Source organism: Phocoena sinus, chromosome 6, assembly GCF_008692025.1.
Source record: "Phocoena sinus isolate mPhoSin1 chromosome 6, mPhoSin1.pri, whole genome shotgun sequence".
Classification (NCBI taxonomy): domain Eukaryota; kingdom Metazoa; phylum Chordata; class Mammalia; order Artiodactyla; family Phocoenidae; genus Phocoena; species Phocoena sinus.
Genome location: NC_045768.1, coordinates 33,960,358 through 33,974,145, shown reverse-complemented (window position 1 = coordinate 33,974,145; position 13,788 = coordinate 33,960,358). Strand labels below are relative to the sequence as shown.

At 47.1% G+C, this 13,788-nt stretch overlaps 1 protein-coding gene across 1 annotated transcript in view; it reads left to right on the top strand.

Annotated features, from left to right (window-relative positions):
• The window catches only part of NANS (N-acetylneuraminate synthase), a 29,582-nt gene extending 22,607 nt beyond the window's left edge, over positions 1–6,975 (top strand). Inside the window, exons 3-6 of the mRNA XM_032635763.1 lie at positions 1,024–1,123; positions 1,929–2,083; positions 4,708–4,974; positions 6,745–6,975. Coding sequence (XP_032491654.1) covers positions 1,024–1,123; positions 1,929–2,083; positions 4,708–4,974; positions 6,745–6,954 — 732 coding nt within the window. The 3' untranslated portion in view covers positions 6,955–6,975. The remainder of the gene's footprint in view (positions 1–1,023; positions 1,124–1,928; positions 2,084–4,707; positions 4,975–6,744) is intronic.
• Positions 6,976–13,788: the final 6,813 nt, after the last annotated feature.

Below are 13,788 nucleotides of genomic sequence, written 5' to 3'. Positions count from 1 at the left end.
ACAAGAAATGCAGACTCTCAGGCCCCACTCTAGACCAACAGAATCAGAATTTGCATTTCATTTGCGCAAGATCCATGGCAGGTTCGTGTGCCCGTAATAAAGCGTGAGAAGCACTGACCTAGCTAATCAAGTCTTCCAAACTTACTTCTGAGACTCAGTCAGCATTTTAGTAGATGGAACTTAGATATTGGGAAACGTTCCAAGACGTTGATTCGCCCTACTTCTGATTTTCAACTTCAATTAAAAAAAAATAGTAATGAAAACAGGAATAGTAATGTAAAATTGTAATTTTACAGCAAATTGAGATTTTACTTTTAAAACTTGTGGTCCACTGATTCCTTCAGCAAGCATTTGCTGACATTTGCCAATTTCCTGAGTGTTATTGATGAATCCCAGGTTAGGATGGTGAAGGGCCCTAGAGAGGTAACCTCAAACAGTGACGTTGTGTCCAAAAAAGTGACTGAGGTTCGTTTTTTCTGTGGGCAGCACAGTTTGAGGTCTGAAAGGGCTTGGGTTTGATGGGCCCCGCCAGCTGTGGATCAGTGTGTCAGGGGTAGGCCATCAAACGCTCCATTTTTTCTATTTTTGTCAAGGATTGAAATGGCCTCTCTTCCATCTGTTTGGTCCTGAGGAAAGGATAGGGCCTTTGAGGGACTTTCACTTGCTCACTGCCTGCTTTGCAGGGTCAAGATTAGGTCATGACCCTTTTTCATTTGTTTACTGGGGCTCCAGGCCCCTGGGGAAGGAAGGTCTGGCCAGGGTTCCGATTCTTTTCCAGTTGCTCATAGCCAGTGTGTGCCAGCACGCAACGTTTGTTGGACAAATGGATGGGTGGATATGAATGACGGAATGTTTGAATTTGAATGACATGACATAACAAATCTGTGTCTGCTTTCAAGTTGTTGAGAGAGTCCCTCTTGCTGGGCAAGAGGGGTTTTTCTCTTCATATGTGGCTCCTCGCCTGTCTTCAGGACAGTGATTCTGAACAATCGTGAAAAGGAGCTCCCTCTCGGATTTTTGTAGATGGCAGTTGAGTTTCTGCATGAACTGAATGTTCCATTTTTCAAAGTTGGATCTGGGGACACTAACAACTTCCCTTATCTGGAAAAGACAGCCAAAAAAGGTGAGTGTTTAATTTTTGTCATACATCTGAGTCCAGACCTTCATGTTTTCACCCCGCTAGTAATAACCCACTAAAGGAGTCTCCTGAAGACAGATTTTCCAGTCAGCCTATACTCCCACTTTTTCATGTGCTGACTTGCAAGGAAAGAAATGAAAAATAAGACAGTTTTTTAAAAGAATTTTTAAATTATTTTTAATTTCTAAGAAAATATTTATATAAAATTAAGGATATGACAGTCTGTGTCAAACTTCTTAGAGGAAGCTCTGACTTTGAAAAGTATTCTGTAGGTATAATATCCAGCCTCCACACATCAGAGTTTGTAAAGTGGTTTACAACATGAGTGATCTCATTTGATCCTCATGACAATCCTGGGACTGACGCAGGTCATATGATGATGATGCTTTCTACTGACTTCACTGACGAGGCATCTGAGAACACACAGCTAGGACGTTGGCCGCCCCAGGCCTCACACTCTTGAGTCTGGGGCAGTGCTCACCCTACCACACCATGCAACCTCTTAATCCAATGAGATGCTCATCTTTCTCTAAAGAGTGTGAAATTCCTCTTAATTGGGTTCACTTTGCTGAACAATAATGTTATGGGGGTGAGGGGAGTCCACGTTTCCCGTGGTTGAGAACAGGAACCCACCAGGTTCACCTCTGTTCCCCCACTGTGGCTGGCACAGTGCTTAAGAGATGTTTGCGGGGTTCAGTAGAATGATGAAACCAACAGCAGGGGTGTGCTTAAGGGAGAGTCAGAACCCCTAAAAAGAAAGTGATGATGGTGTTGGTGTTGGGTCCCTCAGGCCGCCCAATGGTCATCTCCAGTGGGATGCAGTCCATGGACACCATGAAGCAAGTCTATCAGATTGTGAAGTCCCTCAACCCCAACTTCTGCTTCCTCCAGTGCACCAGTGCGTACCCGCTCCAGCCCGAGGACGTCAACCTGTGCGTCATCTCGGTGAGCCCGAGGGAGGGCCCTTGTCTGATTGGGCCGTTTGCTGTGGGGAAAATGCGGCCCAAATTCTAACCAGTCTTGACATGCTTCGTAATTCGAACATCCTTTGACGATCTTGCTGTTGCAGAATCAAATTAGAATCAACTGTGCAGTTAAGGAGTCAGATACATTCTAAAGATTACAAATTACGTTTTCTTAAAACCAACCTTAATTTCTCTCATTATAAAATTTAAGGGGGAGTCTTCACAATTGTCCATATACATTTTCTTTACCTGTGTGTACTGGCCATCAGTGGTCCGTCTTCTGTGAATCGCTGGCTTTCTTAGTGAGTTGTGGGTTTTTGTAAAATATACCTATGATTTACCATCTTAACCATTTTTTGGCGTCCAGTTCAGTGGCATTAAGTACTTTCACACTGTTGTGCTACCATCACCACCATCCATCTGCAGGACTTTTTCATCATCTCAGTCAAACTCTATACTCATTAACACTAACTGCCCCTTTCCCCTCCCCGAGCCCCTGGCAGCAATCATTCTATTTTGTCTCTATGAATTTGACTACTCTAGGTATCTCAAATAAATGGAACCAGACAGTACTTGTCCTTCTGTGTGTCTGCTTTCACTTAGCATGATGTCTTTAGGGTTCATCCATGTTGTAGCATGTGTTAGCATTTCACTCCTTTTTAAGGCTGAAAAATATTCCATTGTATATATGTACCACATTTTGTTTATCCAGTCATCCGTTGATGGACATTTGGCATGGTTCCACATTTTGGCTATTGTGAATAATGCTGATATGAACATTGGTGTACAAATACACCATTTTTCTCCATATTGACAAACAAAATTCCCATTTTGTTTGTCAGTGGGGGAGGGGGAAATGGGCAGTTAGTGTTAATGAGTATAGAGTTTGACTCTGAGATGATGAAAAAGTCCTGGAGATGGATAGTGGTGATGGTAGCACAATAAAACCATTTGGGGATGGTTCCACCTTTTGGCTATTGGGAATAATGCAGATATGAACACTGGTGTATAGAAATCCGTTTTTCTTCATATTGAGTTGTAGGAGACCTTGAAACTTCTGGCTTTTCCTACTTCCAACTCTCTGTTATTTACCAGCTCTCTGATTCTGAGTATCCTTGAGGGTCAGAGTTGTTACAGTGACAACCTTGAGAGAGCTTTCTCTCTCCCAGCATTTCGTCTGTTCCACTTCAGTCGGTTTACAGATGACGAGGTCCAGTCCTTACCCGGCCTGAGATCTCACAGCATCCTGGTGGTAAAGCTGGAGTAGAATTCTTTGTCTCTTATTGTCTCGGGCCATCTCTATCAATTCCTCCTGGTAGCTCCCGAAACATAATTAATTGGAAATATATAGGTAATTATCGTACAAAAAACATTATAGTAAGAGTAGTGGAATTCTAAATATACACACACACACAATCCTGATACTGCAATTAACCAGTTTTCCTTTTATATTTTTCTTTCATTACCGTATATGACATTCTGCGGTTTTTCCCCCCCATGATTATATAAGCTCTTATACATTTTTCTAAAGAGTCTTCATGTTTAACTTAAAAAAAAAATTAACCTTTTTTGAAATGACACTACTCTTTTTAACTAAAGTTTCTGTCTCTCCCAGTTCTGTAGTCTTTTCTCCATTTCTAGCTCATCTCTAAATCATGTTATTTTTTAAATTTAAACATGGTTTAAAAAAAAAATTCAGCCCTGAAATATATAACATACAAAATGAACATCCTCTGTAATCCCATCCCACAGAGATTACCGTAATTAAGTTTAGTGTGTCTGACGCCAAATATTTTCCTCAGTTTTCTTCCTTTGTGAAGTGTGGTCCCCACATCCCTTCCATCCCCACCTGAGGTATGCTCACATCCTCTCTCTTTAGAGCAGGGCACCATCAGAGTTAAATTGCCAGCCTGCCCCCCAGGCCCAGCCCACCCGTCACAGCAGGGTGGGTCCTCTGACCTAGCAACCTGTACTTCTTTGTCCATCACACACCCTTAAGCCTGGTTTTCAAGGCCTTTGCCACTCAGCCATCCTTATCTTCTGTTAATTCCCATCTGGGTCTTTCTGCTGTACTTAAGCTTTCTGGTCACCCTCACTGACAAGGCTCACTCCACTTAGAAAGTCTTTCGTCACATCCAGTGAATTATAGATAACCAATTAATTAATTATTTAGCATTCCCACCAAAGGATTGTTTTGAGATTGGGCTGTATGTATTATTGATGGTGATATTTGTGCATATAGCATACTTGCTTTCAGCAGCTCAGGCTAATTAAATGTGACAGATGCTTTTTGAATGGGTTTAGGCATTTGGTTATAGTTCTGTTATTATTCTTCGTGGTTTGCGCAGTGTGTAACATTCTTCAGATGTGTTCCTGATAACAGCAGCCATTATTTTTGAGCATTTACAGTGTGCTGAGTGCCCTCCACAAGTTCATAGCAGCTCCCACCAGGTACTGCTATCCCTGGGAAGGAGAGACTCAGAGAGCCTCGGAGGCTTCCTGGAGCTTACTGGGCCTCAAACCCAGATCTGCCTGACTCTAGAATGTATGCGGAAAGTACCACACTATTTAACTTTTTTTTCCCTCCCTTTTTCTATTTTAAAGGAATATCAGAAGCTCTTTCCTGACATTCCCATAGGGTATTCTGGGCATGAAACAGGTATAGTGATATCTGTGGCTGCAGTGGCTCTGGGGGCCAAGGTCTTGGAGCGTCACATAACTTTGGACAAGACCTGGAAGGGGAGTGACCACTCGGCCTCGCTGGAGCCTGCGGAGCTGGCCGAGCTAGTGCGGTCTGTGCGCCTCGTGGAGAGGGCCCTGGGCTCCCCGACCAAGCAGCTGCTGCCCTGTGAGATGGCCTGCAACGAGAAGGTGGGTTCTTCTGTCCTGCCGGGCGCCACTGTTGAGAGGGGCCGCGTGCGCTTACCTGAGAGGTAGTTGGTACCAGTCCTACCTGAGCCCAGGCCAGTGGAATGATGCAGGGATGTCGCTCGGAGCCTATGAGTTTTTTTGGGTTCATATTAGCAGCGGGAGGAACTGGTTATTTAAGGAACTTCAGCTGTTTCTCTGGTTCCCTGGCATATTACAATTTTCCATTAAGTCTCTGAAGCCTCTGGCCCCAGCACTCTAGACCCCGGGTAGAAGGGGGTGGTATCTGGGGCCCCTCGTGAGGCACGCGGGTAGGTCAAGTCTGGGGTCCCGTGGAGTAGGTAATCCTTGAGGGACATCCAGGCAGAGGGGCCCCATGAGGCAGTGGGAGGAGGGCCTGTGCTATGTCAAGGCGTCCGTAAGCATGGGAGGCAATGGATAGGTGGGGGTGGGGCTTGTCACGGGGTTGGTGGGGGTGACGCAAACGTTCCCTCGGGAGCAGTTTGAGCTGTGCAGCATTAACCTTCAGAGAGAGGGGACGGGGAGGCCCGCGAGCCCTGCCTGGCACACTGACTATCTGGGCTTCCCGGACGCCATGGCCTATACCTGGCTCTGCCTCTGAGTCTAGAGCCAGGCGTCCCGGGGCTGCCAGGGAAACAGACACTCCTCAAACGCTGCGGGCTGTCTGGGCCAGAACAAAGATCTAACACCAGGCCTGCTAGAGGAGTGCTCTTTTATCCCAGTGGGGCCTACTTGCTGCCCTCAAATTAAAGATGCATATACACCAGGAAATTAAAATAACAGTAAAAAGAAACAAACTACCTTATACAAGAAAAGGGGAGAGAATTGGCCCAGAAACTGGGATGAGAGTTATAGCAGCTGAGCACTTAATTTGGTTCTGAGCCTTCTGGCTCCCTGGGCAAACAGTGAGGTACCAGAGGATGCAGAATCTGATAATCCTCCTCCGACAGACCTTCTGTCCTGGCATAAATTCCAGAACTGATTCCTTGGCCCTTACCTGGAAGATGCAGAGTACTGGACTAGATACTTTGTTGAAAAGCATCTATGGGCAAGATGTAGAAACACTGGTCATGAGCTTCAGGTCTCCTTTGTTCCCCTCACCTGCCCAGCCTACCTGCCTCTTCCTAAGAGGCTCCCTTCCATACTCGGCGTCTGTGCGCCCTCTGTACTGCTATTGTACTGAGCAAGAAGGACACAAGGTTTGTGTCCCTCGAACAGTGGGCCAGGAACCCCAGGTTCTCATCTTGGCTCCTCGCAACCTTGGCCAGCTTACCCACCTTCCGTGGACCTCCATTTCCCCATGTTTAAAATGTGATGCTGAACTGGACGATGACAAAAGCAATCATAATTTTAATTTACTGAGAGCAGTCTATGTTCCAGGTAGGTTACATACATTATTATCACGAATCCTTGTAGTCACCTGACAGGGCAGAGACACTGTTATTTCCCATTTTACAGAGAAACTCAGCCACAGCCTGTACCCAGCTGCCTGGGATTCGGATCTGGCTCTCTTTGGCTACATAACCTGAGTCCTTTATTATAAAGGCCCCTCCTCTGAGTCTCTGAGTCCACCCCACACTGGCCGAGTCCCTGCTGTGTGTGAGATACTGTTCTAGGAACCGAAGGGGGAAAACAGAGTCCCTGCTATCCAGGTAACCTTGTGCAAGAAAACTGATCAGGGACCTTGGGGGTAAAGCAATGTGCACTAACTATTTCTGTGAGGCTGGCACTGAGTCTTAATTTTGTCCACAGCTGGGCAAGTCTGTGGTGGCCAAAGTGAAAATTCCGGAAGGCACCATTCTAACACTGGACATGCTCACTGTGAAGGTGGGTGAGCCCAAAGGCTACCCTCCTGAAGATATCTTCAGTCTGGTGGGCAAGAAGGTCCTGGTCACTGTGGAAGAAGACGACACCATCATGGAGGAATCGGTAGAAAATCATGGCAAAAAAATCAAGTCGTAAAATAAAGTGCCATTCTCTGAATGCTGGTGCTGTCAGGTGCATTTGGGTGAGGTGGGGCAGGAGTGGTGGTCTCCGGGTATCTGGCTTTCATCCACTCCCCACCCAGACAGCAGACATTTAGGGGCCAGGCCCCTAGGTCAAGCCCGTTGGAGGGATACAGAGAGCAAATATGGGCGGCCTCTGCCTCAGGTTGGCTGGCCCAGAAGGGGCGGTGGGCTCAGAAGCATCTCATCACTGCCCAATGGCAGTGAGGGTGCAGAGGAGTGAGTGCTGGCTGTATGGGCCCTCTCCTTTCAGCCTTCCTTCTTCCTGCCTGCAAAACCAACCCTAATGACCCCAAATATCTCTTCCTTCCAGCTCTCTCTCCTTATCCCCTGCCCGCCCTGGGGTTGAGTCTAGTTAGCTGTATAGCCATCACCAGGCATTAGAGAAGGGGCTGGCCAAAGTGTTTTGCAGGCAGAGGATGCCAAAGCACTCATAGCTCTGAGCAAAGAGAGGGAAATGGCATTTATTCCTTCTTTAAACAAATATGGAGGGCCTACTATGTGCCAGGCCCTGCTTTGGGGCCTGAGGATACTGCAGTGAATCCCCTCCTTATGGGACTTCCATTCAGATGGGGACAGATGCTCCATAAACCAGGAGCACAGTAAAGTAAACCACAGTACGTCAGAAGGTGACACGTGCAGTGGGGCACGTGAGGGAGCTGGGGAGTGTGGGGCTTGGCGTATTTGCAGCTTGTGGTGACTTGTAAGTATGCTGGCGATGCTGAAATCAGCCCTTCCATGATCCGTCCTGAAATTACAAACCCAGCTAACAAAAGATCCTCACTGTTGGACTTCCTTGAACTGAAGCATGAACCCTTCACAAAGATTCCCTATCATAGTCCTCTTTGTTCTTTTGAACCAATACTGAGACTAATGATTATTTTCAAATGTACTTTCAAATTCTTAATCTTTGTTCATATTTATTTGACCTGGTTACTTTAATTCCTCTTGATTCAAAGTGTATCTTAGGGGGCTTCCCTAGTGGCGCAGTGGTTGAGAGTCCACCCGCCGACGCAGGGGACACGGGTTTGTGCCCCGGTCTGGGAAGATCCCACATGCTGCGGAGCGGCTGGGCCCGTGAGCCATGGCCGCTGAGCCTACGTGTCCGGAGCCTGTGCTCCGCAACGGGAGAGGCCACAACAGTGAGAGGCCCGTGTACCTCAAAAAAAAAAAAAAAAAAAAGTGTATCTTGGAGTCTGTTTTCGAATGCGTAAATTGCTCTTTGAAGTTTCTTTACTTGTGAGGATAGGGCCTCCCTCTCCTGGGGATCCCAAAACAGTTTCTGGAAGGAGACTCGCGTTTGTATGTGTGGGTGGGGTGGGGTGGGAATCCGGGGTCGTACTCACGAGAATCCATAAGATTGACGTGCTAGGAGCTGGAGTGTGACGGCATCCATTTCTGGCTGCTGTTTACTCCCTTTCACTTCTTCCTATAAATAGTCAAGAGCAGACAATCAAAATTTCTGATTCCATAGCCTTTTTTTTTTTTCTACAAGAGCAGAGATAACATTAAATATCTGAGACCTCCTAACAAGAAGAGACTTAGTATGGTAGTAGACAGATGTGTTCCACGGCCTGGGAAGAGGAGGTGGGTCTGAGAGGAAAGGAGGGAAGAGCCTAGCTGGGGCTCTGGCTCAGAATGTAGAGCAGGTGGTTTCTAGCAGGGAACCTGTCAGTTGCTTCCAGGTCCTGTCAGACTGGAATGTGAGAAGGGCCCAGGCTGCTCTGTAGACCTCAGCTGCATTCCCCAAGAGGGCAGAAGCCAGTGAGGCTCCCACCTGGAAGAGCCACTGAGGGCACCGGGCCTAACTCTGCCCTTTGGGTAGAGGACTGGGTAATGTGTTGGAGAGAACTGTGAAGAAGGGCCATCGTCTAGAACCCGCTTCCCATCAGGGCACATAGAGAAAATCATAGCCTGTGAATGCCGTGCGTAGGTAAAGTAGGGGGCTGCCTGCAGCCAGGAGCAGCGGGCCACCTCATGCTGTGCCAGGCCCTGAGGGCAGGAGGATGGATCTCTGGGCACAGCTCTGGCCTATTCGTACGTCCCTGAGCACCTGCCAGGAAGGAGATCCAGTGCTGGGCCCACAGTGAGGCAGTAGACGGTCCCTGTTGGAGAATTCACAGCCTATTGGGTGCAGTTACGTCCACAAATAGTGCCCTGCATGTGTGAATTGCTGAAATGTTTTCCAAGAGTTATGAGAGCTATGGGAATGGGGATGGGAGAGGAGGCGTTGGCCAGGGAAGCTCTCCTGGAGGAGGTGGCACTTCAATTCAACTGTGCATGTTGAGAAGTGACTGAGGGAGGAATTGTGGAATCTGGGCATGGGAAGTACCCTGTATGTCCAGGTGAAAGTTGGGCAGGGAATGGCCACGTGGAGAGGAAGGAAGGGATTTGGGAGGTTGTCAGGAAGGAAGCAAGGGCTTAAAAGCCTGCTGACTTTGGACTGTGTTCAATAGGCAATGGGAAGCCATGGAAGGCTTCAGAGCAGGACATGGTGGACTCAACCTTGGGCCCCACCCATCTTATGCTTACCGTCCCACCTCGTATGCAGCTTGGCTTCTTGGGCAGCCTGTCCCCTCCTTGTGGTATGGACTCCTGCTCACCATGCCCTGGCTGCGCTGGGCCACCTCTGTGTGCCCTCAGCCAGGCTGCGTCTCCTCCACGAGGCTATCATCACTGTCCCCCTTCTCCCTGGCAAAAAGGAACTGCAGAAACAGAAGATATCATTCAGTAGACAAGAAAGGGTCCCTGAAATCTCTAAAAATTAGTAAGTGACCACAAATGGCTTCAATGTTGATCAAAAGTTGCCCAAAGTTACATAATATTATCTTGGATAGGAACCGCTGGGAGGCAGAATTTGTTGCCACATAAGCAAGAAGTTCTAACGTGAATTACCTTCAGAAATAGTGAACTCCCCCCATTACTAGAGATATTCCATCAAGGACCAGCTGACTAGAGCAAGAAAGTTGTGGAGGGGGTGGGAAATGAGCAAGGCCCCATCCAGGCCTGGGTGCCATGTACTTGAAGCAACACAAACTCCCAATGAAGAACACGGTTAAAAGGGACGGTACGGGCTTCCCTGGTGGCGCAGTGGTAGAGAGTCCGCCTGCCGATGCAGGGGGCACGGGTTCGTGCCCCGGTCTGGGAGGATCCCACATGCCGCAGAGTGGCTGGGCCCGTGAGCCATGGCCGCTGAGCCTGCGCGTCCGGAGCCTGTGCTCCGCAACGGGAGAGGCCACAACAGTGAGAGGCCCGCGAACCGCAAAAAAAAAAAAAAAACAAAAAGGGACGGTACTCATTTTATTAAAACCACATCTGCAAGCAATTTGCTCTTATCAATAAGGAAATTTCTATAAATTCAAGTCTGAAAGAGAATAAGTGCTCAGTACCGTTACAGACATGGACCCCAAGGAAGCTCAGTCCTGTGCTGAATATTCACGGAGGCTCCTGCTACTGCCAGATGGCAGCTAGGAGTATCGGCTGTCTCAGCACCGTATCAGGCACAACAGGAACTCCACCAGGGATGCAGATAGGTCCTGGCATGGTACAGTACTGTACAGTTTTTAAGGCAAGTTCATATCCTGTGGGCTCATCTGAGCCTCACAGCACTTGCAGGTAGGGTCATTAACCTCATTTTACAGATGATGCCCCAAGGAGTACAGTGACTAGCTTGAGGTCACAATTGATTGTGGACCAAAACTGCAATTTTCATCCTTTATAGTCCAGCTCTGACTCTGCTACATGAATCCCAAACTCTCAAATCTCCCTCTGGGTGTAAGACCTCATCTCAGAGACCATGGAAGGTAATCCAAAGGTAGACTTAAGTCCCACAGAGTAACCGAGCAAAAGCAGAGCATCACAGGCCTAATAAGAGAGGGGCCATCTCCAAAGAAGATATACAGATTGCCAACAAACACATGAAAGAATGCTCAACATCATTAATCATTAGAGAAATGCAAATCAAAACTACAATGAGATATCATCTCACACCAGTCAGAATGGCCATCATCAAAAAATCTAGAAACAATAAATGCTGGAGGAGGGTGTGGAGAAAAGGGAACACTCTTGCACTGTTGGTGGGAATGCAAATTGATACAGCCACTATGGAGAACAGTATGGAGGTTCCTTAAAAAACTAAAAATAGAATTACCATATGACCCAGCAATCCCACTAGTGGGCATATACCCTGAGAAAACCATAATTCAAAAAGAGTCATGTACCAAAATGTTCATTGCAGCTCTATTTACAATAGCCAGGACATGGAAGCAACCTAAGTGTCCATCAACAGATGAATGGTTAAAGAAGATGTGGCACATATATACAATGGAATATTACTCACCCATAAAAAGAAATGAACTTGAGTTATTTGTAGTGAGGTGGATGAACCTAGAGTCTGTCATACAGAGCGAAGTAAGTCAGAAAGAGAAAAACAAATACCATATGCTAACACATATATATGGAATCTAAGAAAAAAAAAAGGTCATGAAGAACCTAGGGGTAAGACGGGAATAAAGACACAGACCTACTAGAGAATGGACTTGAGGATATGGGGAGGGGGAAGGGTAAGCTGTGACAAAGTTAGAGAGTGGCATGGACATATATACACTACCAAACGTAAAATAGATAGCTAGTGGGAAGCAGCCACATAGCACAGGGAGATCAGCTCGGTGATTTGTGACCACCTAGAGGGGTGGGATAGGAAGGGTGGGAGGGAGACGCAAGAGGGAAGAGATTGGGAACATATGTATAACTGATTCACTTTGTTATAAAGCAGAAACTAACACACCATTGTAAAGCAATTATACTCCAATAAAGATGTTAAAAAAGAAAAAAAAAGAAAAAAGAGAGGGGCCAGAGCGAGTAGGCACTGGCTAGAGACCAGCTGCATTCACCTGAACATGGTGGATGAGTACAGACCCCAGTTCCACCATCAGCTGTGTGACCTTGGGCAAGTTACTCATTCTGTGTCTCAATTTTGCCATGTGTACAATTGGGATAACTTTCTACCTCCTAGGGGTGATGTAAGGATCAAATGAGTTAATAGCTGTAAAGCATTAGAACAGTGCCTGACAAAATAGCAAGTATTTTTACTTGGACCCTGCGGCCGTGGGTCTGGGAATAAATATTGGTTTGCAGGGATGAACAGAGTTATGGGGTCAGGTGCATGCATCTTCCTCTGTCAGGAATGCCCTCTGCCTGTCAGAATTCAGCTCTGGGCCATCCCCAGTAGAATTAATTTCCCTCTTCTCAGCATTCCTGGAGCATAGTGCTGAAGACATCTATCCAAGCTAGAGTTTTAAATGATTTGGTTAGGACTAAAGCCACTTTTGAGGTTCCTTCTGCCTTGTATTCTACTTACATTACATTGCCCCATATGAAAGTACCGTTTTTAGGTTAAAAAAAAAACGATTGGAAATTGGCGGTTTTATATGGTTCAAACCAATTAACGCACTGAGAGTCTGTTTAAACCCTGAGGGAGATTGCTTTGTGTTTTCCTCACCCTACCACTGCCTTCCTGCCAAGCACCTAAGAAGATACTTTTACATAGTACCACTTCAAAACCATATAAGGCATTTGACCGACAGGATGCTGAACCTTCAGAACTGAGGCACAGACCCTGGAAAGAGGCCTTTCCCTCCCTACTAGAGGGGATGATCTCCCTGGGAAGCCCTGCTGATTTGGCCTTCTCTATTTCCATCATTACCTCTGGAAAGCAGGGGCTCTCTGGGTTTCCTTGGCAACATTTTGGATCTGAGGAGCATAGGGATGCCTGAGCTGCCCAAACCCCACTCATAGTTAGTTCCTCTCCTTTTGATTCCAAGACCGTTGGGAAAACTGCCTGTGGTTGCTTAGCAACAGTCACCTGCTGATTTCTTCCCAACATTCCCTAAGAAAGGAATAAGCAGTAAAATCTTCCAGGTTGAAAGCTGGGCCTGAAGGGCTGGGCCAGGGGGCAAGTGAGACACATGCCTGAGGGCTGGGAGGTGGCCGAGCCCTTAATCACCGTGGGTGACTTCAGGCAACTTTCTTTCAGGACCTTATTCTCCCCAAATGTACAAATGGGGTCAGGCTGAGTGATCTGTGAGACCCTCCCAGCTCAGCTGTTCTGATTCAATAGCAGCCAGCTAGTGGTCATTCACTCGCTGCCTTGGAGGGAAGGGACTTTCTTAACTTTTCAGGGTGGGTAAGGTGTAGGACATGGCTGCCCTTAGGAATCTTCCAATCTAATTGGAAAGACAGGTCCCAGACTGTGGATCTGATACAGAGAGATTCTTGTAGCCTGGGGAGACTTCCTGGGGGCAGTTAAGCCTGGGGAAAACAGACAGGCAAAAAGAAGAAGGGGCTTTCCTGTATAAATGTGTTTATATGGGACATGGCAAGGGCAAGGGTATAGAGGTGGAACTATGCGACACAGTTCTGATTGGAGAGTCTCTGAAAAGAGCAGTAGGAGCTAGATGAGGATGTGTAGTTTGGGGCAGACTAGAAAAGCCTTGACTGCTAAGGTAAAGTGCTCCCCCCCCCCACATAGTCTCCTTGGGAACCTTCTGATAGTTCTAAGAGGTTAAGTGGTTTCACACAGATCACTCTAGCTGTAGGGTGGAGGATGAGCATGGGAAAGGGTTCAGGCCAGGTGTTAAGAAGCTCTTGCAGCTGCTCTTAAGGAAGTGACATGGACAAGCTGAAGGAGAGTGGAGAGGAGGAAGCAGATCCAAGGGACATTAAGGGACAGAAGAGTCTTAGCGACTCTTATTCACATATTTACTGTGCGCCTACTATGTGCCAGGCGGTT